Source organism: Lagopus muta, chromosome 4 (genome assembly GCF_023343835.1).
Source record: "Lagopus muta isolate bLagMut1 chromosome 4, bLagMut1 primary, whole genome shotgun sequence".
NCBI classification, from domain to species: domain Eukaryota; kingdom Metazoa; phylum Chordata; class Aves; order Galliformes; family Phasianidae; genus Lagopus; species Lagopus muta.
The window spans coordinates 3,232,610-3,257,750 of record NC_064436.1 but is presented as its reverse complement, the minus strand read 5'-3'; the positions used below and the strand labels follow the sequence as shown (position 1 = coordinate 3,257,750).

Below are 25,141 nucleotides of genomic sequence, written 5' to 3'. Positions count from 1 at the left end.
ACTACAGTCTGAAGCCAAACAGCACTTATCAACTATCATAGTGACAGATACTGCCATGTAAATTCACAGTTGTTACTCAAACTGTTCTGTTTCAACAGTTCAGGTACACAGTTATTGAGGTCTTTGAAGGCCTCAAAATGTTCACACCACTGGTGGGGTTGGAAAATATTTTAAGAATTTGTCTTCACATTTTTCTAGCACACGACTGTTGAGACATCAGAGGAACTCCAAGATTAAGAAGTGCTTATAATAATCATAGTGTTTATCTCCAAAAAATCGTAGGCTCTCTCAGCCTCTAACACTTGTTACAAGTCCTTCATGCTGTCATGTACTTATTTTATGTGAAACTGCAGCTTATTTCCCAGGCTCTAGCTGGGAAACTGGTAAACTAGCTACTCCAACAAACTTCAAAACAAAGCTTCAAAACAATGAAGGTTTTTTTTCCTAACTGTATGTATTTTTATTAAAAACAATCTGTACTACTTGCACACCAGGTTTGAAGGTACAAACCTGGATCAATGTTAACAGGATATAAAAAAAGGCATGCACAAGAAGTACATGCTCCCCATGTAGTGATTTGTAAATGGCATGATTATAAACAGAAGAGTTCTTCCAATGTTAACTTACAGCTTTTCTGATCACAATACGCTGAAAAACATTCCGAAGCACTCAGGTAAAATGAAGATTGAACTCAACCTGCTGAAAGACTCAAATATCAACAGCCACAATCTTTCTAGTGAATCCTTCACTCCCCTAACAAAACCTGATGTGTGACTTCTTTAAAAGGTCTTTAGTAATAGCTAAATTTTGGGGCCATAGCAACCCATTTAGTTCTCAAGTCGGATGGAGCACGCTAGAAGCTCTGTAACAGATCGCATTCAGTTTATGCCTACTTGCAAACATGGTTTCACCAGGACTGTGCATGTCATACAGATGGATAGTGGCAAGATCTCGTAGGTCTTTAGTGATGACTACTGTCACACATACTTCAATTCCATCAAAAGAGGCAACTTCCGTAGTCATGTTCAGCATCTGGACTTGAAAGCATGTGGTAAACGTAACTCTCTTCTGCTTTGACTACATCAGATTCCTCAGCTAACCCCTTTAAAACAGCAAGAAAAGGTAAGCAGTTTTCAGAGGAAGCCAGCATGGAAACTGATTCCACACAACTACCACTTTTACAAATGTCCTTATCCCAAGCACCAGAACATATGTTCTCCCTCCAACACTGCATATTCAACCCAGGAACGAGCAACACAAGAAGGACCGCTAAATCAAACAGCAGCACCCAAGGTGATTCTCTAATTCAGAAGAAATCAGAAGAATGGTTCTGTCTTTCTTCACACACACACACACAAAAACAACAACAAAAAAAAACACCACCATGAAATTGGCAAGATCATTTCCTTGATGTGTAAGATCTACTCTGAATTATTCTCTTTATGGATCATTAAAATTTAAACCACTAGAGGATTTGAGACTTGTATTTGAACTGCGTATGGCAGTACTCCTAGAGCTATGATTTGTATAGTTATTTTGATAAAAGAAATGATATCTCAAACCAAGATGCAACTAGCAGATCATATTTTTAGGATTTCATACTCAGTATGAAAGCTGAAGGTATTTCAGAATGTACACACAGTAATTCAGAAGAGATACTGTTCATACTCTCAAGTACCCACTTGTGGAACAGAGGAAATTTGACTTGTCAGAACTGGGACCTTCTTCAGGCGTTTAAGTGCTACATAAGAAGGAATTAGGAAGAACATTGCTCTGCAGGCTTATGCTCCATAGGATATTGTTTCAGCAGATTACTCTGTCTGTTTCTCTCTGCTCATTTGGACTGCTGTCTGTACGCTGAAACCTGTAGGTAGTGAAGCATTTGTTTAATTTAATAACTGCTGCTGCCATTAGACTGGTTTGGGACATCAAACACGTCCTCGAGTTTAACAGTTTACTGAGAGAACATCTCCTTGCCCATAGGGCCTGCCCACTAGCACTTCTTCCTTGCAATACTCAAGATGATCAGGAAATCATTTACTCATTGTCAGCACTGTCTACAACCTTCGTTAATAAGCTAGCTAAAGAGTTACCAGCTATCTGTCATGCTATTTTAGATACGCTTAATGACATTTGGGGTATATCCCAAATACAGAAGTGCAACAGCTCTGGCACCGAACGCATCAGTTCCACTGATCCATTTCTAACTATACTTCTTTTTAACACATCATAGCTATGCTTATTCTCACTCCTTATCTTTAAACATTAGAAAAACAGGCAAAACATCCAGAGACATAACTGTTAACTCAAATCAGAGCTAATTTTCACTAAATAGGCATCTTAAAGTGAATATTTCAACTCATGTAAAATATTTTCTTTCATCAATGGGCACTAGATGTAAACTGGATTCTTGTCTCATGGTAGCTAGAATGGGAAACAAAGAATAAACGAAGCATTCAGCAACAGGAAGCAATTCCTCAGTGTATATGAAAACAAACAATGAGGAGCATGATTTTCTTTAGCATATTTCATTTCTAATTTTTTTTAATGGACCATCAGTAAAACGAAACAAAATTCGGTCAAACCAGATATTACTGTAGCATCATTAGCGAGTGCCAGTTTCATAGAGTTAGCTGATTAAACAGGCAGCCACTAAATACATGAAGCAACCGTGTATATATGCTGTTTAATTGGTATATTGGTGCCAAAATCGCACAGTGAATTAGCCCTTGATACCAGAAAAGAGAAACTCAGTACAAAACAAGTCATAGTCTCTTAAATCATAAGGAAAATGATGGCACTAGTAGTAAAATAGCATGATCTTGCACCCAAAACATTTTGTGGTCATTTAGCCAGACAATCCTTCCTTTGAATTTTATGTTTGCAATGTCTAAAAACACAAAACCACACACCTTAATCTCAAAAGTTCAGGAGAAACAAAAACCTCAGTAGCCTTTAGTAAAACATACAGTATGGAAGGTGAAAATTTAAGTCCCTTCAAAAACCTTGGTTTAGTCTTAATGAAGGCTCAAAAACCAGGTCAGACATTAACACATATTCAGAACTGATGATGCAAAGCCAACAGACTAGCATCGATCACGGGCACTATTAAGAGCAGAACATACCCAGGCACTTGACAAACTGTGTCCAAAGCCCTCCCTCGTGTTTGCATGCCATGCCTGAGCCGTGCTGAGGAATCTCTGCCTGGTGCCCACCAGCCACTGCTAAGGGCACAAAAGCATGCTGTGCTACAGCATGGCGATTCAGAAACATGGGGGGTTTTATTACTGGGTGGCTTCAGGTCATCAAAACTTAATGTTTTTTCTGACAGTCAGATATCTTTAGGGAAGAGACAATATGTATAGGCACAGCAATGATTTTGTTTCATCTAAAACAGAAAGCGATTACAAGCTATTTTTCAAATGGTCGTGATTTTTAATTATAGCATTAAACGGCAGGAACAAGACAGTTGTCGTGGAGGACTTGTGGGGATGCTCAAGCAAATGAGATACTGCCAAATACATACAGAAATACTGAACAGCACAACTGAAAACCAAATCCAGCCACTGTATGGCTAACGAGAGAGAAAAACAATGGTGCATCCTACTACAAGCATATTCATTAAAAGCTCACGTGCAAAACACTTATAGACAAAGATTCTTCTCTATCATCATAGCAAACATTTCAATTGTAACCCCCAAAAAATGTGTTTAACTGTCAAGAGGTATAAACACTACCATGAATCTGCTAATATCCTGGTTTCCAAACAGATTATTAATCAGAATCTTACTGAAGGAAATGACTGCTAGGTTTGTGACTACTAGGCAGCTCTGAAGCAACTTTTCTCTTCCAACTACATGTGATGCGTGAGGTGGCCAAATTAAATATTGTTTAAATGGATCTTTAGGTAGATTTGAATTAAGAAAGCAGGTAAGAAAGCCCCAGGTCTGAGCGTCAAGTGAAATCTCAATTCTGAAATTTTGCCTTGAAGGCTTGAAGCCCTTCCCTCGTTAACTTCCAACCAAACGCAAGTAGTAGAATGACTGGCAAATGGAGAACAAGTCGAGCTGAACTGCCGCCTTTAATAACCCAGTTTCCATTTAAACAGGGATATGGCCGCAGGGTTCGAGAATTTGTCACTACCATGCACCCCCACTGATAGTAAAGTAACTGCAGATAAGCCAATTTTAAACAGCGTGCTTTGTTTCATCCCTTTGGCCATTCGAAAAAAGAGAGGAAAGAAGATAAAAAGTTAACTGTATTTATACTGGAAGTGGATAACTATTTTTCAGCATTGTATATATGCAAAACAAGCTTACCTTTCTACAAATGCAGCTGACAACACAAGCAATTTCAACAGCGATTGAAATTTCATCAAATAAATGGAGGAACAGCATTAGTTTTAATGCTAGCACTTAGGGATAAGGCTTTAGCTTCTTGCTGAGACATTAAGTTGTGCCTCAGGGAGGTCACACACACAGGTCAATTAACGGCTGCAACAATTGCAGCTATTTTAATAGATTTTTCTAATGAATGCAGAAGATTAGCACCCAATTTCAAATATTAATGCAAATCATATTGCTGGGGAAAAAAAAAAAAAGCTATCAGATTTCAAATTTAATCAAGGAAAGCAAAAACAACAACAGACTTGGCCTCCAGGACCAACATAAGAACTCTGAGTAAAGAGCTCAGGCCTGTTCAATGCTAATGACCAGGCTGTGTGCTCCAAGTCCATCTCCTAGAGCTTATAACCAAGTGCATCGACTCTAGTATGTACCATATCACATTGCTCACCTCCTGCAGTACTCTAATTCTTCAAGATGTGTACATTATGAAGTTGGATTTCTGCTTAGAAGACTGTATCTCCCTGTGTATATGTTGAATTAACGACACAAAAACATATTTCTCCACGTTTACTGTGCTAAAAATATTAAAAGTTATTAAGTATAAAAGTTATTTTCCCCACTAAATAGATCTCAAATGGCCCATTAAAACAAAATACAGAACAACTCAGATGACACTAGATATATGCACACACACTTGTACAAGTGTGCATAAATGCACACACAGCTTCAAAACGTTGAAGAATTTTGATACAATCTTTCAGTCTTATCTATCAAGTTTAGACAGTTAAACAAGAAAATCAGTGATGTGAAATGCTAGAGAGTAAGCACGCTTCCCATCAGCATCTAAACCCAGGAACTGCAAAACTGCCAATTAAATCTACTGAATAAATCATGGGGAAACAAATGTCAAGAAGTGAGTAAATAGGAACGACAGGCAAAAAAAAAAGAAACAACCAAAGTGAGGTCACACAAAAGCAGTGACAAGGTAAATCGGTGCAAAAGAATGGCAAAAAGCAGTTCAAGTTATCCCAGGTTTCATGGCTTTCTGTTTGCAGATTATGTTTTCTTAGGCACGTATTTCCTTGTTGCTTTTGCCTGCTTTGATGTAAGTAGCAGCCCTAATTGTATAATTCAGATTTAAACCAGCAGTTAGAATTAGCCATTTGAGTCTGAACACTTCACAACACATAACAGACAAAACCCAGCCGCCCATACAAGGACAGAGCAACCAGTACAAACGGTCTCTACCAAATTAATTTGTGAAATTAATTTCCAAAGATTATATTGGTCTGATTACAGAATAATTTACCCACCAATGGATTCTGACCTTGAGCATTTTCCATACATAACCAATTACTATGTTTCAGTTGACATTAATTCAACCTTGCAGAACAGCTACGGCTCAGCACTAGAACTTGTTCAATCAACTTCACTTCACAGCGGTCAACGCAGGAAAAATACACATGCATAAAAGAAGGCATCCAGGTACATTTCTTTGCCTGCACCAATGGTCAGAAGGTATCAGACAACCCAGCAAGTCTCCATTTAGAGCCTAGATTAGCTACGCCGAGTCAAAATCTGATACAATTGTTTCAGTAAGCTGCTGTGAATGAAGAAACTGCAGCTCTCAGATACATATTGTAAATCTGATACGACATTAGATCACATCCCTGCTAATTATAAACCATGTTAGATTTATTGATTTGGCATCTCTGGCACAAGCAGCTAGTCACTACTGCTTCAACAAAACTGATGTGAAAGCAAATGACATCTTACTCTAATGAAACGGCATCCAAGATCCCTTAATTCTATATAATCTCATGGGTTACAAAAATTAATGCAATATATTTCACCAAGCGAGAGTCATTATTAGCCCTCCCCCAATCACTAGTAAATTCCTAAACTGTTTGATCACAATGAAGTGGCCTATTTATGTTTACAGACTCTACTCTGGGTGAGGGAGCTGGCATTAAACACCATCCTTAACGCGCTCCAGAATGAATATGGAATGTTAATACATCTAATCATACAGAATGTAATTAGAACTAACATCACACGAAAGCAAGGAGAAACACTTACTAGTACAGAACTTCATTTGCTTCATGCCTTTCATATCGAACAGTTTCACACATCAGCCTGAAAGAGAAAGAAGTCATTTTTAATTACAATTTATATCAGCATCACAGGACTTCACTTCCTGAACTCAGCCAGCATTTTCACATTTGCCTCCAGCTCTTACAGAAGCTCACCATCAATTTAAAGCTAAGACGATTCTTAATTCAGGAAAGTAAGTTGTTATTAAGTCTATCCATTAAAGTTATTAGCTTATCCAAAATCAGATCTGACTCAGGACGTGACACATAATTGCAGCCATGAAAAAAAATCTGCACAACGATGGTGATCTCGTTCTGTAAGGTTATTTGATAAAAGTAAGTTGATTTATGAAGAAACAATGCACACTTTTAGTAGTTGGTAGAAATTCACAGTACGTAACACTCACAGATGCCATGATACAAAAACTGTTTGGGTTTGTTATTGTTTTTGTTGTTGTTTTTAACTGAAAATCACATTTCTCGTTACTGTCCAGGAGACAATACGAGAACTGATACTGCATGGTATGTCACTGCTTCTCATTTCGCTGCAATTCAGCAACTTAAAAATTGCCTGGAGATTTTAATGCTGAAATCCTGGAGGGCTCAACATGAAGAGAATTTCCTGCAGGAAAATCCCCTGTCTAGAAAGGAGGATTAAAACACTTCTACCACATTCGTCAGGCAGAATGAACGTTTGTAACAGACAGCAACCATAACAGAATTTAACACATATTAGGAAACACAACGTTAACTTAGCCTGGAAGAAATGGGCTCAGCAAATCACTGCAGGTGGGAAGGAAATAAAACCCACCACCTCCCCTTGAACATCCTGGGCACTGAAATAAACTACAAACACCCAGACGCTTTGACAGATCATCATATAGAGATTTGCTTAAGAGGCTCATGTGGATATTCAAACGAGGGACTATATTGAGATTTAGGAAAGAAATTCTCACTCCTTAAGAACCTCAGCGTACCAATGACCAGCTACTGCTCGCAGCCTCTTGTTCAGGCAACAAAGTCTCAAAGAAGTTGATCTGAGGCTTTGAAGAGTTGCTCTGATGTTGGTGTGACATTTGAAAGCTCCTTGTTATCATTCCTCACAACTTCTCAATTCCTTCATTTCAACAGCCAGTAGATTACTAGAAAAGTCATCTTCATCCTCATCTCTTTCAAGATTTCACTCGTTAGACCTGCTCACTAAGAAATAATGCTTTTTCTGTCCATAAATGGCAGGCTTAAAGGGGTACCTTAACATTCAAACTTTCCGTAGAGAAGAATTGGGAACTTAATTCTGTTTGCTCAGAGTTTTATTATTATGACCCTTCACCCAGAGATCTCTGATAACTTATTTATAAACAGAGCGTGAATTGTTTGCAAGTCTTACGGACTGTATACAAAATTTCTGCTAAAGAAAATAACTTCTGTCTTCCTTGCACAGCAAGAAGCTTCTAAACCACAGGGCTTCCTCTTTTCCAAACACCAGTTCCCACCCTTAGAATGAAGTCTTGCTGAGGCCATACAGACACCAAATTGCTACTGTCTGCTTCCACCACTGGGTCCATTGCATTCTATCTTGGGTCCTCTGCTTTGAGAGGGACATGAAGAACAGACATGAGGTTAGAGGAGATAGATCAGAAGAAAATAAATGGGAAGTCATTGCTAGCTATCAGATTTTAAAAAGAGAATACTGCTTAAGGAACATACTAACTGCTGGTCTGAAAAGCTTGTGGGCAACACGCCATTCAGGAGTAGCAGTTACAGGAAACAGAATCCCTTTAACAAGCAAGTTTTGTTCCCATGTGAATTTGAGGGAAAGGAAGTACATTCTTGACAAAGTCACGCAAGCTCATGACTGGCTCTCTTGAGTTTCACAGCCCTTGGGAACCATTATTACGATGGCAACACAGAAGGTGGATGAGTGCTTAAATTCTTGAGCTAAACTGCAACAATTAGAAGTTACAGTTGCAGAATATCAAAACCTAGACCAATTCCTCAAACATTTAGAGAATGTACTTAGATCTTGTCAAGGCTGTTTAATTTTCACTCAATTGTGTTCCAGTTCAACTCCTGAATACACTTAATAAATCCAAGATGAGATCATCAGAAAATATAAGCAATATTTATAGCTATATTTAGCTATATAAATATTATATATATATATTAAAACAGCATAAATATATATTGGCTGTATTTAATACTAATACTTCAATTCATCTCAAGTTCCTGCGGTATTCCACAGCCGCAATAAATGCTGCATTATAAAGGATGCTATAAAAGTTTTTTGTCCCACATCTGCAGAGATTCCAGCCTTTGCCATGTATGGAACTATAAACAGAAACTCTCTTCTAGGAATGCACTGTGCTGGGAGAGCTAGCTCAAGTTCCACACATTCCTAAGCAAGAACCTCATTTGGCACAGGGAGCCAAAAAGCACAAATCAACGCACCATGCAACCACATGTGAACACTTTGATCTCTATAAACAACATCACTTCAACTCCAGGTCTGCAAAACTTGATATTCTAAAAGACTTGCATGTAACAGCAAAACACGAAAAACTTTACTGAATGTGATTGTGGAATGCTTCCAAAGTAGAAGTAATTACACATCTACTTTGAAGTCAACATTCACAGTACAAAACGCAGACTGGGAGAAAGAAAATCCCACTTCTATTTTCTGACAATTACAGAACACTGGCTTGGGAATGCAGACTCTGACAGAATGATGAAGAAGGAAACCAGAAATTATAACAGCATTAATCAGAGTTCCTTCAGCATCTTCAGGTGTGGCAAAAGCTGACAAGCCTCATGATGCAATACAGTGACTTAACCTCTTCCTTTATAGAACATACGGGACATATGATGGTCTTTCTTTTTTTTCCAATATCTGCAAAATGATGCTGTTCAAATACCCTTAAAAGCCTCAGTTGGTAGTAAGATGTTTGTGTGAAGACAACTGGAGCATTGACTTAAAATCAAATAAACAAGTCTTTTAAAAAAATATAAAGTTTATCTGGAATGTTTTTATTACTTTATTAGGATGCTTTATGAGGCAAATCCAATTACATTTATTAGTAGTCTATGACTAAGTATCATTTGCATAGCACAACCTGCCTAAAAGTTCAGCACAAAAGCAAGCACAAACTGAAACAGAACCCAAATAACAAGCTGCTTTTGTGATTATTACATCCTAGAAATGGACCGTGTACCAACTTTCATTCAGGACTGGAACCTGCACACTGTATGTAAAGCATTTACTTCCAGCCTGAAAGCTTAAACAAGAAGAACAAAACCATAATGTAAAAAACATGTAAAGCAAAAGCAGCATGCAGGTATATAAACAATAACACGTCCACAAAGAAATTGTTAAGACAATAAATAACTGAATAAATATATGCAGCGAGCTTTGGAATGCAAGGTACACAACAGGCATGTATAGTTAATAAACATTCCGTTCATTTCTTTTATTGGTGCATTAATCTACATTATTTTATTACCTTAAATATTTCAGAAATAATGAAATAAAATTGATTATACATAAAAAAGCTGTTAGTACAATTATGGCATATAACTTCCAATCTTCACTTCTTTTCTTGAGAGTTTAATAGCTTTTCCTAGAAGAAACTTAATTGTATGGCCAAAGAAAGCAATATCTTTATACTTGTTTTAATCAAAGTTTTATTTTCTAAATAACATTGCTGCACTCGCCATCAAGCATTCATGGAGTACCTTACTGGAAAGTACTCCACTTTACATTTAATCCTCAATGAAAACAAAAAGATTGTTAAACGCTGTGTAATCAAAGAATATTAGGATGTCATAATCACAAAATAAACAAGAGAGTTAGGCAAAGGAGACTACGATAACGAAGAACGGGATGAATAGAAGGCTTACCCCTATCCTGGGCTCACTCACGAAACACCAGTAAAGGCAATCTCCAGAAGAGATCCTTCCCCACTGGTAGCCAGCTCTTAAATAGGTCTAGGAGCAGCACAGCTGAATTGCCTTCACCTGTGCTCCTCTGGCTGACTCATGGCTCACCTCAGGTGATCAATCAGAGCTTCAGGCCTTGATTCAGCAGTTCCCATACAAACACTTTCCTTTAAATAACTAAGAATGAAGATTATGCAAGAATATATAGAGAAAAAGTGCAGAAACCATTGCTAGAACAGTAGGAAAATTCAGTTTTCTGGTAACAGGCAAATTGCACTTGTCTTCAGCCCAGGTCTACTCTTTCCATTGCAGGGAGAAGACTAGCCTCTTTACTCCACAATACCTCTCTCCTTACACCCTTCCAGACTATCGTACCTCTCTCCTCTATTTGCTTCTCTATTGGTAATTTTCCAGTTTGAAATCTCATATAGAAACATGGATAACCACAGCAGCGAGTCTGCCAATAAAACTGCCTAAGCAGAGCTTATGCCTCCAGTCCAAACTTTTGGCTGTCCAGACACTCAAGATGACGTAAGATTTAGAGACTGAAGGATGTAATGGATTTCAGTAGACCTTTCTATTATTCAGTGGAGAGCAGAGAAGAGGGAGTAGCACAGCACTCCACGCTCAGAAGCAGTTCAAAATTATTTCTGGTTGGCCCTTCTGAACGTGTTCAAGGCTGGGCTCGTACCCAGGACAGAAGTAGTTTCAGACAGAAGCGTTCAAAACATGCACAAATCTACAGTTAGCTGAAAATGTTCTCAAGTAGAAACGCTGTAACTATCCTGACAGTACTTAACTTTGATGATATCTCTTCCTGTGAAAGTTCAAAGCTTGTGTAAAAAAAAAAATGTGATAAAAGTTATGAACTCCTTCACATAAAGCATGAAATTCCATTTTAATAAAATATATGCATAATAAAAATGCTGGCAGCAGAACTTCTTCAGCAAACTCCTTGGACCTTTTCTGATGTGAGGTCAAGCGCAAGAGACGTTTAAAATATTATTTCTATGCTTTATATAAAAATACTTTTAATAGAAGATTAACAAGTCTGTAAGAAATGCAGATGTTTATAAAACTTTTCTCCACACACAAACAGAAGTATCTATGCAGCATCATACCTTAGCTGATGTTCTCTCAGATTAGACAAGGCTTCCATTCCATGTAAATACGAATACACAATCTCCAAATCCTACAAGCAGATGAAAAACACAATTAGGATTCTCAATTAGGTACAAGGTGTTAAAATACTGCTTTCATAATTCATTCAGAGCTCTCCTATTCCAGGCCACGGGAATATTGGAAATAACACGTTTACAGGCAACTAAGGACAAGCTTCATGAAAACCTTTGATTCCCCTTTGGAAACTGGCACAGGAAAGTATTATAATATGCCCACATCATAAAGTTCAAAGACAGAAAACCTTTATGCTTTTGCTCAGTAAGCAAGCCTGGTCCAGAATTCTATGGAGCTACTTTGCAACTGTCCTGCTTCTCAATGGCTGCGCACCCAAAACCCTTTGCTTACTCCATAAAGAAATGTAACAGGAAAAATAGTCCTTCTGCATGCAGTGGAAAAAAGGCACAAAACAGTAAGCCAGAATTACCCAATGTAGATTAACTTCTCAAAGAGAAGTTGCAGAGACAAAAGCTAAAATGACCACAGAATAACAGAACTGTAGGGGTTGGAAGTGACCTCTAGAGATATCTAGTCCAACCCCAACAAGTTGTTCTAGTTCCATGTATTATTGCACAAGTGTAATTGTACTTAAATCACACTACTGGTCAGAAAAGATGTGAGGAGGTGCAGTGAGTGCTTGAGACTAAATAAACGTATCTAAAAAGAAGTCATTCCCCCCACACACACAATGAAAAAAAGAAGTAAATAGTTTGATAAAGTGGAACACACAGGTAAGCCAACTCAAAATTCTGCTGTTCTGGTCGTTCTGTTCCTTGCTCTTTGGAGGCTCTGGTCCTCCCGTGAGAAGCAGAGGATGCATCAAGGACAAAAAACACTATGGATTGGAATGAAGGGACCTTGCACATTACAGCTTTGGGAACAAAATATAGCAGTCACTTACAGGTTTTTTTTCTTTTTCTTTTTATACTAATGAAAGGATGTAAAAGCTCATGTCTGCTGCTCACTTGCAGACAGACTTGGGGTGAAGCAGAGGTTCATCTGGGGGCCTGCACTCACTGTGGGGAGCTGAAAGGAGATCGCATCTCCGCATAACCCATCACCATGGGCACGAGCCTGGTCAGAAGGCTTTAATTCTGAACTGCCTGCAACGGGCAGGCACAAAAGTTCTTCTCTAACCCTTTGCCATCAGGGCTAGCACTGTGGTTTCCCTCGAGTGGCATGGATTTAATATGCAGGGAATGATTCACAGAGTAACTGAGGAACCACTAGAGACTCTGACTTCAGGGAATCCACAGATCTCAAGTGGAAGCACGCAGTCAAAAGGGTCCACAAACATCTTGCCTTCTTGTCAAAGCACACTGGCATTATCACACTGCAGCTGATGTGCAGCAGTGCCAGATCAGCTGCTCCTCACAAGTGCTGCAGTCTCTCTCCAGAGGGTGTTCGGCAGCAAACAGCTCCCTCTAGCACCACGAGTGTTCACTGACATTTGAGTGACCAATTCCAATATCAATCCAGTCACTAAATTCCCCTAATTGAAAAACAAAACAAAAAAAACCCACAGCAGAGCCAGCCAAGAGCACTGGCTGTATTTTCATACACAAACAGTAGGTACTCTACTCTCCCATTCAGCTTGCAGCATTAACAAGCAGGAAGGCTTTCTGAAAATCATCACTATACTGAATAGGTATCACTGTGTGTCACCTCCATTTTCTGTTTATCTCTGGAAAGCTGTGCTTCACTTAGCAAACACGGATGTTTAACTGTTGTTTGAACTTCTAAGTCAAAAGTGAGTTAATGGTATGTAAGAGTCCCGCAGAAACATTTGTACTAAGCCTTGTCAAATGCCAACTGGAGTCAGAATGCTTGAAACAGTGGCAAAATAACAGCCATCTTACCCACCTGCCATCCCCAAAGCCCCTCACCTTCATACATACCAACTTAGGCTGAATGTTTTCTGTTTTGACAGCACAGACAAACCAGCAGAAAGCTGAAGACTCAAAGTTCTTAGGAAAAGGATTTTGCTTGAAGGAGGACACAACACACCTTTAAATTTATGCAGAATCGCTGAGCAAAGCCTTAAAAGCAGCAGTTAAATTACACACATGCTGCGTGCTGCGCTTTCTGCTCCTGCAATACATGTACTCCAATTACCACACGGTGGCAGCCTGAGCCATCGAAAGTTCTAAGACTGCAATTCTTCACACAGTTCCTTCTGTTTTAAGAAGTAATTGATACTTTGTAACAGCTTATGAAGTCCTAAGCTAGCTGCAACAGATGCAAGAGGTTCACATCCTGCTACAATAACTTTCTGCTTTCTAACTTCATCCATTGGAAAAAGATGCCGCAGCAGCCAAGCAAACATAGAGCAGATCTTACTGCAAGAATTCCAGTCTGCATAAAGGCCTTGACAATGGTTAGAAAACACTGTCAGTGGAAACTCTAAAAGCAGAGATCATGCTAATGCAGAGAACAAGTTAGCAGAGTTTTAAAGCATTTTCCTTATTTAAATGAAGAAACGGGCTGAAAGGCAGAAAACCAATCCGTACTTCAGTCCATGGTACAGCTCAAGTTGTATGCTTAGTTGCTGTATGTGGAGCAGACTGGAATTTAATTCACTGATATTCCTTGATTTGTTTCAGTGCTGTTAGCTGGCTCACGTTAATTTTCTGACTGGGCTACAGAAGAAAACAGGGAGACTCGGGATTTAACACAGCTCAGCTTCATTTAGAACTGTTAAAAAAAATCTGCAGTCCTACCTTTGCTCTCACTTCTAATAAAAATCTACAGATACTAACATACAGATATTGCCAACACACTTGAAAACAAATGCAACATTGGGTACGCAAGCCAAAACCAAAATGTTGACCCCAAATTCACTCTAGCTTAAAAAACGTTCACTGCAGTGACATATACACCCCAAAATTCACTAGCTGTGGCTTACAAAAGCATGCCACCCTCCGCCTTTTGAACTTCTGCTGATTTCAGTTCTGCTTTGCATTAAGACCTTAAACTACCAGCCGAACTCAACTATTCAACATTTATTTCAAATCCAAGGGTAAGAACAAGATACAAGCTAATTCCTGAATCCACCATATCAGGGTGGAAAAGGCTCCTCAAAGCATTTGATATCCACCTCGAGCTCACAACTACCAGCCTACCGACTCTAGGCCTGTTTCCAAGAGCCTGGCCCTTGCCACATCAGCTCATCACTCAGATTGAGGCAGCCAGGAGCAAACAACAGAAAACAGACAGAGAGCAGAGGTGGCTTGGGGACAGGAGGCTGCGCCCCACTCACAGCTCCAGGCCCTGGCAGTGCCCCAGCCAAGCAGTTTCAGCATTGTGAAAATGGGAGCTCCCAGCCCTGCCAGTCATCTGGCTCAGAACTGCTCAATGGCTGGGTGCTGGGGAGATGGAGGTGGAAGCTGGCATACTTCTGCTGGCTTATGCACACTGTAACAGCTAGCAGGGAGCGAGCGCTGGTAGTTTCAGCATGGCTGACAGAAGAGTTAGCTTGAAACTGACACTTCCTTTTCTCCTCAAGTGCTGTAATGTCTCCCCCATACGCAGCCCTAGTCATATACTAAGGAGAGACTGAAGAATTAAGCTGCAATTGAAACCAACATTGCATCTTTCTTCTCCTTCTTTGTAGCTGTGGGATCCTCTGCCATTTTTTTTCCTTGCATCCAGCACCTGAAAGTACCTGACTTCCAGTCATTCATGTACCTACTCCAAGCATTTCTTTCTTGCTCCTCTAGCATTCAATTCAGCACTCATCTGTCTAGTTGCCTGTACCAGCTCCAAGGCCAAAACAGTGCCAGTATTGCCGAAAGAAACAGACTGGATTACTGCAGCCACTCATCAGGCTTAACCAGAAGTGCCCGTGCCACAGAAGAGGTTCCTCCTTCCCAGCATGTCTGTGCACACAAGTGGCTTCCAACAGCTGTGTCACACTCACCACAAGCTGTTCAGAAGGACTTGCAGGCTTCCTGCCATCAGAGCCAGCAGCTTCTGAGGGAAGGACAGGCAGGCAGAAGGGAAGCGACTTGGGTTGTCCCAGCCAAACCCCAAGGTATGGCAAGATGTTGCCTTGAAAGTGAGCTCATGCTTTACAAATATTAAGCTGTCAAAAGCAAGAGCAAAACCACAGATTGAACAGACTTACGCCACAACACAAAAATCCAGCGTTGCTGACACTAAAATCCCTGCCATGCACAAAGGAAGATGAAGTACTCTACTTTTAGCTTCCCAAGGAAAAAAATTAAACTTCCTCATAGTTGCTGTGCAGGAACGTGTCCAGGTGTGTGAGTATTTATCAGTGAGCCATACCAGGAGTCAGTTGCCAAAGAGATTACAATGAAGTGTTTGTCATGTAGTTCTGACATCATCTTCCTCACATCAGGACCTCCACACTCAGGGGATGGGTGTTCACTGCATGGAAAGCCAGGCATAATCCTATGTAGCACATTATTGTAAGTTAGATTACTCTTTTTAACTTCACTGTAAGCTATCACAGCATTGTTTCTCAAAGTTATCCCTACTACTGCACAGCACACAACAATTTGTGGCTTTCAAAACAATTTCTCTCTTCAGAATAAGGTGACCCAATTGGCAGCTACATAGATCTTATTCTCAACAGTGGGGACAGCAAGGCGAACTATCAGTGACTAATAATTTATCTCTGAACACAGAATAAAACTGATAATTCTTCATATACTGGATTTCCAAGAGTCACCTAAGACACAGAGCACCTCACCCAGCCCAACACATCCCTGTCATAGCAAGGCTCCAAGCACTAGATTGGCTCTTCTCAAAAATACAGCTCTCCCAGATGAGAAGAGGACTTGAACGGCAGAGTTTCTAAACACAAGTACATTCTCAGTGGGGTCAAAAGGCAACTTTTGAATGCAAGGGTCTTTTAGAGACATCAACTGTTAAAATGGTTATTTTAGAACATTGGCTAAACCTGCTGGAGAGCCAAAGTTCTGAAAAACGTTGCCATCTTCAACCTGTATGAATTTGTCTTGACTAGTATGCATCATACTTCAGGAAACCTATGACAAAACATGACTCCTCGGTAACCAGGCATGACTAAGCTTGAGAACCAGCCCCCATCAGAAGGGCTGTATGTGGAGCACAAGCCTCCACTTCCTCTGCTTTGGCTATGTGGTGGGAAAGGAATACAGGCACTGTATTGATCTTGCTCAGACTTGCTGAGACACAAAAATTGTTATTATTAGCTACGCTGTGAGGAAGGACATTTGTTCTGGGTTAGGAAAGGAATTTTCAAACCCAATTGGCAAAAGGAAAAGCAGGCAATTTCTATCTGGAACTGAAGCACCCGTACGTGAAGGTCATCAGGAACAACTCCAAAACCTCCTAAAGAAAATGGAAAATTCCCATTTACACGGCCTGTCTTAGCTGGGCACTGTCCCAGCTCAGAACAAAAGCACACTCCTGCAAAGCCTTCAGTTGCATTATTACTTCTAAAATTCAGAAGCTGGAGAAATACTACAGGATCATGGCAAAACAAGCGTGGAGAAACAAGGTGTTTCAGTGGGATACTTAATTCAGCCTCCTCTCTTTCACATATATTTTGTTTGGGTTGTGAATACTTTGTTTAAACAAGTTCCCCGTAAAAGATAATTTCATTCATCTCCTTTTATGCTTTTTTTTTTCCTCCTAACAAAAAAATGGGTTATAAATCTCTGCTCCCACGTGAAGCCTCAGAGATTCACATATAATAATTTGAGCAGTTGCTGCTTTTCAATCTTAACCAGCAAAACCTGCTCAAACGTATAAAATGGAGTTGGAAGGTTCAGTGACCCCTCCACAGGAATGGACTTATAACCTTGGCTCAAAATTAGTACAACTGATTTTAATAACCTGCTGGTCATAAAGCTTTTAGCTGAGTAAAGAAATGAAGACAGTCGTGAATTTGACCATCCTATATGATGGGGTTACACGTGCAAAGGGTGGACGGGAAATTAAAGCCTGCCATCTCATTGAAGTCAGTGCATAAACTAATGAGCATAGGAAATTACAGGGTAGTGCTGTGCATTTCCTTTCTGCTTTCCAGACTCTCGGAAGTCAGACAATTAAATGCTTAACACAAAAGCATAAGTTCTGTCGTCAAAAATCCAATCTTTGGTCGCGTGTCCAAACGTAAACAAAATGGTTTCACCACAGAAGATCTCTCCTACTGATTGCACAGCTCATAATTATAAAAGGCACTTATGTTACTCATTATTTGAAGTATATAAACTAGCCTTTTCATGCCTTTTCAATATTTATAGCCGACAGTTGGAAGCTTGCATTAAATCTGTTCTACCCATTTCACATTCATTGTACCAAAGTTCACATATTTTGTTGCTCTTAGGCCAGTCCCCAGGGGTTTGGTTTCATTTTCTTCTCATAATGCTTAGAAGAGCCTCAAATTGTTTTGAGACCGTGTTATTTGTCCCACATTTTCCATTATTTATATAGTATAAGATTCAATATCTACTACAAGAAAATCACTCTCGTAACAAATACCAGCTAATAAATAAAGTGGGACTTATTTCAAAACAACTATTTGCAACAGAAATGTAACTAACCGCTTAAAATTATAGTGGTTGACAGTTTTTGGACAACAATTTGGTTGGTTTTTTGGATTTATTCTTTTTCTTAGCTTCATTACTTTACAGGTTAGATCCATAACTAAACCAGTCAAACCAATCCCCACCAAGTGAAGACATCCCATCCACCCTCCTAGTTTGGTCTTGTTGAAATCCTGATACACTTTCCTTGCAATGGGCAAGAGCTCTGTCTGAGAACTGTGTATTTCTATAAAGCTTAGGTCACAGTACTTTAACATCACAGCCAAGCACAACTACATGGCACCCTTTCTTCAAACGCATCACCACAGCTATCGTGGTCATTACAAGTCAAGCATACACCATACTGGTACCCACATAGCATCACGTTTGTTGGGAGGGGCGGCTGTTCCCAGCCACAAGCAAATAAATTATAGTGACATTAAAGAGCTGCCATTTGCCAACTGATCTGTGATAGTCATTCACGTAAAGATTTCATGTTCATCGTTACAAACAAGCTATAAATGTATTAACTGGCTAAGAAGGCAACGATGCTCAGCTGATGAATGGGCAACCCGGTAAACTACACCAGCACAATCAGACAAAGCCAGAGCCCAACTACTCCTGTTTTGTCTAATTTCTCTAGAATACTCAGACAAAGCCAGAGCCCCAACTACTCCTGTTTTGTCTAATTTCTCTAGAGTACTCCCATTTTCCCTTATCTTCTTTTTAAGGCTCCCAATAGCTTTGCTGTGCCTTAGAAGCTCCGAGCCCAGCTGTGAAGCACAGCCTTTTTCAGCACTGTCCCGAGTGCTGAAAGCCAGCAAACTCCACCCACCACTTTGTGCATTTTTCCTTTGCCACTCAGGAATAAAAATTATTATTATTATTATTAATGATAATACTAATTTAAAAAGGAAAGCAAAGAAACAAACAACCACAACCACCAAAACCAGGATTCCTAGAGGTCTCCAAGGAAGCCCCCAATAGCCCCAAGTGCTCTCCCGAGGTTCCTTGCTGCAGACTGACATCAGCATCCTCCGGGACTGGTGAGCTGCCTGCCTGATTACCATGACAACACGCAGGCAGGAAACAAAAGAAACCAAGCGCTGGGAGCAGCGCTCTGCCAGGACTTAGAACAGAAATATCTCAGCAGTACTACAATCAACAGAAAAGAGCAAGTTACTTTATATCGCTGGCCTGCAACCATTTTGTGTTGCTGGCTTACAATCACCCCAAGCAAAAACAGAAAACAAAACAAAAAGCTTAGCTCTCCAGCTGCTGACTGGAGCACTAACTGCAGCAGAACTGCACAGCTCCTTCATGGCATGGACAGCTCTATTTTCACTTGAGAAAAATCCTGTTTCTCAGTTCCTTTACATTCGTCAACCAATAAATAAAAGCACAAGGAAAGGAGGAGATAGGATTACACCGCGGCTGATTTCACAAGGGGTTCAAGTGCGATATGCAACTTTTCTCTCATGCTTAAACAACGCGTTAAAATTCATGTAGGCAGCCAAAATACAAACATTCGGCTCCTCTTAGTTCAGTTCATAATTTAAACAAAAGCTTTATCATTTGATCTCCTGTTTTAAAAGGAGATAGCACAAAACTTTGAGAGGTTTTTTGAGCGTTTCTTCCAACAGATACTAATCTTTCTCCAAGCATCAGCGATAGGTCACAGGAAAACTATTCCCAAACAATCAAGCAAATGATCCCCCTGAAGTACGTATTTGCATGTCAAATCAATCTGCACCCAACAGTTCACCTCGAAAGCTGCTAGCGATCACATCCTCCCAGAGCTGCGATTACTCCTCCGTGCAAATGAGGTGATTAGAAAAATGCTGAAGTACTTTCCATGGAACAGCCTCTCCAAGCCTCGATTTGCTAGCTCAGGTGTTTCCTGAAGCAGGGGCTGCATTTAATAATTGCACATTTTTATCTTCTGGGTTTGGAGCTGAGCTTTTGGGTTTTCTTTCCTTCCAATAAGAATTGTAGGATTCTGAAAGCACTTGTCTTAAACGTAACTTTGGGATGAATCAGTTCCCATATCTCAGGTGGGCTGACTGGAGACACTTCTCTGATCTGATATGGGTAGATTATATATCATAGCCTTAGAAGCAGAACGGCTTCTAGACAAAGACATTGTCACATCAAATGGTGAAACATTCAGTCATTAAGCACTGTAGCATTACGGCAGTGTTGAAGTGCTGTCCCTCTTCGGTCACCATTCTGCACCTAAATGCAGCTCTGAGTACCACAAAGTAAGATGGGAAAAAAGAGAAACACCTCGCATTTTTTGTTGCCAATGGTTAGCTTTCCTTTCACTCTGACAGTGGCCATCTCTGAATCCTCAGTGAGCCAACCCCATCTACCAAAGCCACCTCCCAGAGGCTCAGGCTACTGTGTTGACCTGTTAATGGTCTAATTCCAGTGAGGCTATGCACATGCCCACAGCCAGCCCACGTGAGGCCGCCCATGGCACAAGGAGCAGACAAGACCACTACAGCTCTGCAGCCAAAAGATGAGCAGGGCTCAGCCCATCTGCTCTGCCTGTGCCTGCTAAGGTGAAGCCACACATCTTCAGCAAATAAAAGGGATCACTGCCCTGCAGGGGAAGGGCTTATTTCCCTTCATTCAGCTTCATCCAGTGCTGCATCCACAAGGGAAAACCATCAGGAACAGTAGCTCAAAAAAAATACTAGAGAGAAGTCGAGCGTAACGCTTCACTTCCACCAGTCAAGAAAAATTGCATTTTAGAGAGAACAGGCCGTGCAAGTTGGCTTGGCTTGAATTGTCTGAAGGAATTTGGAAACACTTTTCTCTTTATCATTCCCCATTAGCAGCTCTAGATAGCCCTTCCTCGGTATTCTGAAGTCCCTTTTATCTTATCACTCAATCAGATCCAAACCCATTTCTTGCATCAGACTCCCAAACCCAACATCCAACACCTATATTCATAATTGAATCTCAAATTCCACACCTTAAAACGCTGTACTGGAATCAGGAGTTACTCTGTCCAATAACAGTGACTGTTTACCTCTGATCTACAAGCTGTCAACTGAACTACAGCTTAATTTCTATTTAATTGCTACCAAGCTAAGTGATGAAATCGCAACTGATTTACTTATTTTTATTATTTTTTATTTATTTTATTAAGTCTCCAAGAACATTCAAGTGTTGTACTAGCATTTCTCCCCACCTCGTTCTCCAGTTCTAACAAATACCAACCAACATCTACAGGTCAGCAGGTACGGCAGCTGCCAAAGAACTGGCAGCAGGTTTGCTGAATGGAAAAATCCAGCGCTCCACCACCTGAAAACTGCACATAGGACAGCAGCAGGCTGTCTTTCAGCATCTTAATTCACCCCACACTAAAAGCAAATAAGTTTTAAAACTTCACAGTCTTTTCACAGCGCCATCGGGTTTTATATTCTTTGCTTAGTATAAGATAACTCAGTTAAGTCTTAACATGATAAAGCTTACTGGTTACTTTGCAGACTGATTCAGACTGAGCACGACAGCCATCAATTTACAAAATCTTAAGATACTGCTTATCAACTGATGAACAAGTGACATTTGCTCTTTAACACTGAGTGCTTACCTTCACAGCAGCACGTGTCTGAACTACAAAACTGCACACTAAAGCACGTGCATTTTTCATTAGAGACTAGTAATTTACTGCCAAGTCTGACAACACTTCTTTACTATGAAAAGCAACCCCAAGGAGAGCCCAGCTCTAGCAGCAGAGTGAAACACCACACATCTCCCCAAAGCAGGTAACAGATAAGTTCTCTCTGCAGAGTACCCCCACGTGAGCCCTCGTAATACCACTAGAAATCCTACTGTAAACACGGCCAGGCACCACATCAGTATCTACACATTCCTAAGAGTGTGCTAAGAAATATGACTAACATTAATTACCTGTTCCCAGAGGTCTAGAGTGTTCTAAAACAAGAAAAAGAGACAAACATCTTTCCGCTCGTTCTTCTGAGTCTAGCACAAGACCATAGAAGTGACAAAAGGGATGCCAAAAGGCAGCAAGTATTTTCTGATGACACCACAGCCATGGAACAGGACAGTGGCCAAGGAGGTTGGCTCCAGGAGCAGCCATGGCAACTCATGGCTGCACAGCACTCACTGGCACACCTGAGCTTTGGGCATGGAGGGAGAGGGGGTTACTACTGACAACAGTGTGACTAAAAGCAGAGGTTTGGGGTTGTTTTTCTTTTTGCAAAGGCTGGGCACAGTGGCTGAGTTGCACGATCTGCTTGGCTGCAGAGTACTGGGAGGGTAAGGCACAGCCCTGTGGTGTTGGGCATGAAGAACCGAGATGCAGGCAGGCCTGTCATTAGCTGTGGCCTCCACTGGCCTCACGCTGGTACCAGCAGAGTTAATTGCTGCTTTTCTTCCTCACTGTCCAACCTCACTGAATAAAGCTCATTAAGTCAGGAACCTGACGACATCAAGACAGTCTCCACACATTTAGATAGCATTTCTCTGCTGGAAATAAGCCACAGAAACCCCAGAGAATGAGGTGTAGAAGGCAGATCCACGGAGAATCAGCTCAGGAGTAACAGAACCGGATGATAACTCCCACTGTGGAAACCCAGGGTGTCTCTGTATCGTTCTCACTGCCCCAGGTCTAGAAACTCAGCTCAGGAGTTACTCAGTCAACCCTATAGTGTCACAGGATTTCCTCAGAGCACTCCTCCACGTGCTGCTCCATCTCAGCTCAGGCATGTGGCAGGACCTGACTTCTCCCAAAGATCCCCACAGCACACGTAATCCAGATATTAACTGAGGTGGCAGCCTTTCAGGGGTGGGACTTCTTCCTTTTAGAAAGCCTCCTCCTCCCTCAGTTAGGCTTAGCACAGATTATGATGATTATGTCTAGTGACCACCATATCCAAAGGGTGGCTTGTTTGTCTGATTTTATCTATTTAATCTGCAAGTGATTAACAACCTCAGGCAAACTGGTTCAAGAAACAGCAATTAGACTGTCAACATTTCATCAACGTGTTGTACCAGCACAGCACTTTCAGGTGACACTCAGTCATTTTTCCTACCTGCACGGCCCATTCGTAGCAGCTGAGTACTTCTGTTGAAAGAAGTTTCTACCTTGCCACGTCAATCCCTCTGCCTCCTATCCCTCACCAACATTAAGCCATCACTGTTAAACATCACTTCTACGTTTCAATAAAGATCTGTGGGGTTTCTTTGCCTTTCTTTGGCAATTGCTGTAGGTTGGCAAGCGTGTCTACCATTTTTTTTTCCTGCTAACTAATTCAAATAAATTAGTTCATTGAATATCTAACCACATTCTCTCCTTTGCCTTCAGTATTTAGACAGAGCAAGCAGGAACACGGTTGATGGCCAGTATAAAAATGAATTAGTGGCCTGTAAGCAGCTGCTACAGGGCAAGTGCACAGCTTAAATAACCAGCAGATGAGGAAAGAAATTGTCACCTTCCTTGGCAGACGCTAGAAAAAGACTGGACGTTCAGCAGCTCCAAGGCCCCACACATTTTATGGCCAGACAAACCTGGTAAAAATTCTATGTAAGTTCCAGCTGTACTGCTAACTAAAGCCATTTGGCACTTAGGAAGGTGCAGAAGGCAGCTGGGAATTCTACAACAAGCTCATCAGCTGTATGTTTCTGGGGAAGCAATCAGCAGAGCAATATTTTCTTGAAAACTTTGTTTATGGCTGTTCATAGAAATAGGGAACCCTACAGCTTCTCTTTAGAGTGCAGAATACCGTGATCACACTGCTTATTTTTGGTGCTTACTCTTCCACAACAAACCGAAGGAGAAATACAGCAAGACTTGGCTACAGATCACTGTCACAAGCAACAGAATTCAGTGGCCTGCAGCTGCACACGCAGCTCAACACTCACTTGCACAAACAACAGCAGGACTCAGACACTGCTCAGGAGCTCTGATTGCCACGTGCTCCAACTGCCACCATCACTGCATGACCTGCCCCAAGCCAAATCTCAAACGACTGTTTCCACTTCCTATTTGCAATGTCCTTAAAATAGGCTACTTGCATGTTCTCTATATTTCCAGGGATCCAGCACCCAATAGTGGCTTTGGCTCCCTTCTCTGCCAGCCAAATTGAAATTTGGGCCCTAGGAATTGGGAACACCTTCTTGCAGCCTGCCAGAGATCATTTTATCACCTCAAACAACGTACCAGTACAGCACAGCATGTATCTTCTCCTGCCAGTCCTGCAGCTGGCAGTGTACAGATGAAGGACAGCCTGAATGACAGAGACGGTCACAGCTCAGCTTTCCTCCAGATTTGCCAGAAGACATTCTCCAGCATTACAGCTGTGATTTAGCTGACTCTGTACAGTTGTCTCACCGCATCTCAGAGGATGGTTCTGCAATTCTTTTTTTTGTTTGACATTGACTGGCACTTCTCTGTGATTCTTGCTTTTTTGGAAGACTCAGTGAACGCAATAGTCAAGAACAGTAAGTGCCTTGGGGTTTGCAGTTTTTTTCTGTTTCCTTCAGTAAATCAAGAAAATGCTGATTTCAACCCATTTAAACAGCAATTACAGAAAAGCTTCCATTAGATACCTTGATTTTGTTTTCAGTGGCACATCAAAAAAAGTTGGAACTCTGGACTGAAAGCAAGAATTCATTAACTCACAGAGAGAGAATTCACAGAACATGCCAGCCAAGTAAGAAGTTAGCTATTTACTAGATTAATGTTGCAGTCACACACAGTACAAGTACAGAGCACAGGTGGCCATTGAATTATACGCAAGGACTATCTGCCCTTCACTGAACCAGCTGATAACTCCAGGTAGTTTAGGGTCAACAATATGTGCTTAACATCATCATCACTGGGGTAGTGGGAGGCAGAGGGTTCCTCCACCATCTGGGGGAATGGTGACTTGGGAATGAATTATACCATTTTTTATATTTTAAGTAGTGGAATAAATTATTTTTAGAGCTACAGCATTGCACAGTAGATCCTTGGCTATTTCTCCTTTTAAGTCTTCGGCAGTAGCTAACCACCTCGTGTTCTGTCCTGTTAAAACTG

General features: G+C 40.8%; 1 protein-coding gene across 4 annotated transcripts in view; it reads right to left on the bottom strand.

Moving 5' to 3' along the window:
• The window catches only part of RAPGEF2 (Rap guanine nucleotide exchange factor 2), a 170,207-nt gene that overhangs the window by 107,803 nt on the left and 37,263 nt on the right, over window positions 1–25,141 (bottom strand). For all 4 annotated transcript variants that reach the window (XM_048941364.1, XM_048941367.1, XM_048941366.1 and 1 more), the window contains exons 2-3: window positions 11,494–11,564; window positions 6,426–6,482 (exon numbers count right to left, since the gene is read on the bottom strand). In XM_048941364.1, the coding sequence (XP_048797321.1) occupies window positions 6,426–6,482; window positions 11,494–11,564 (128 nt within the window). The remainder of the gene's footprint in view (window positions 1–6,425; window positions 6,483–11,493; window positions 11,565–25,141) is intronic.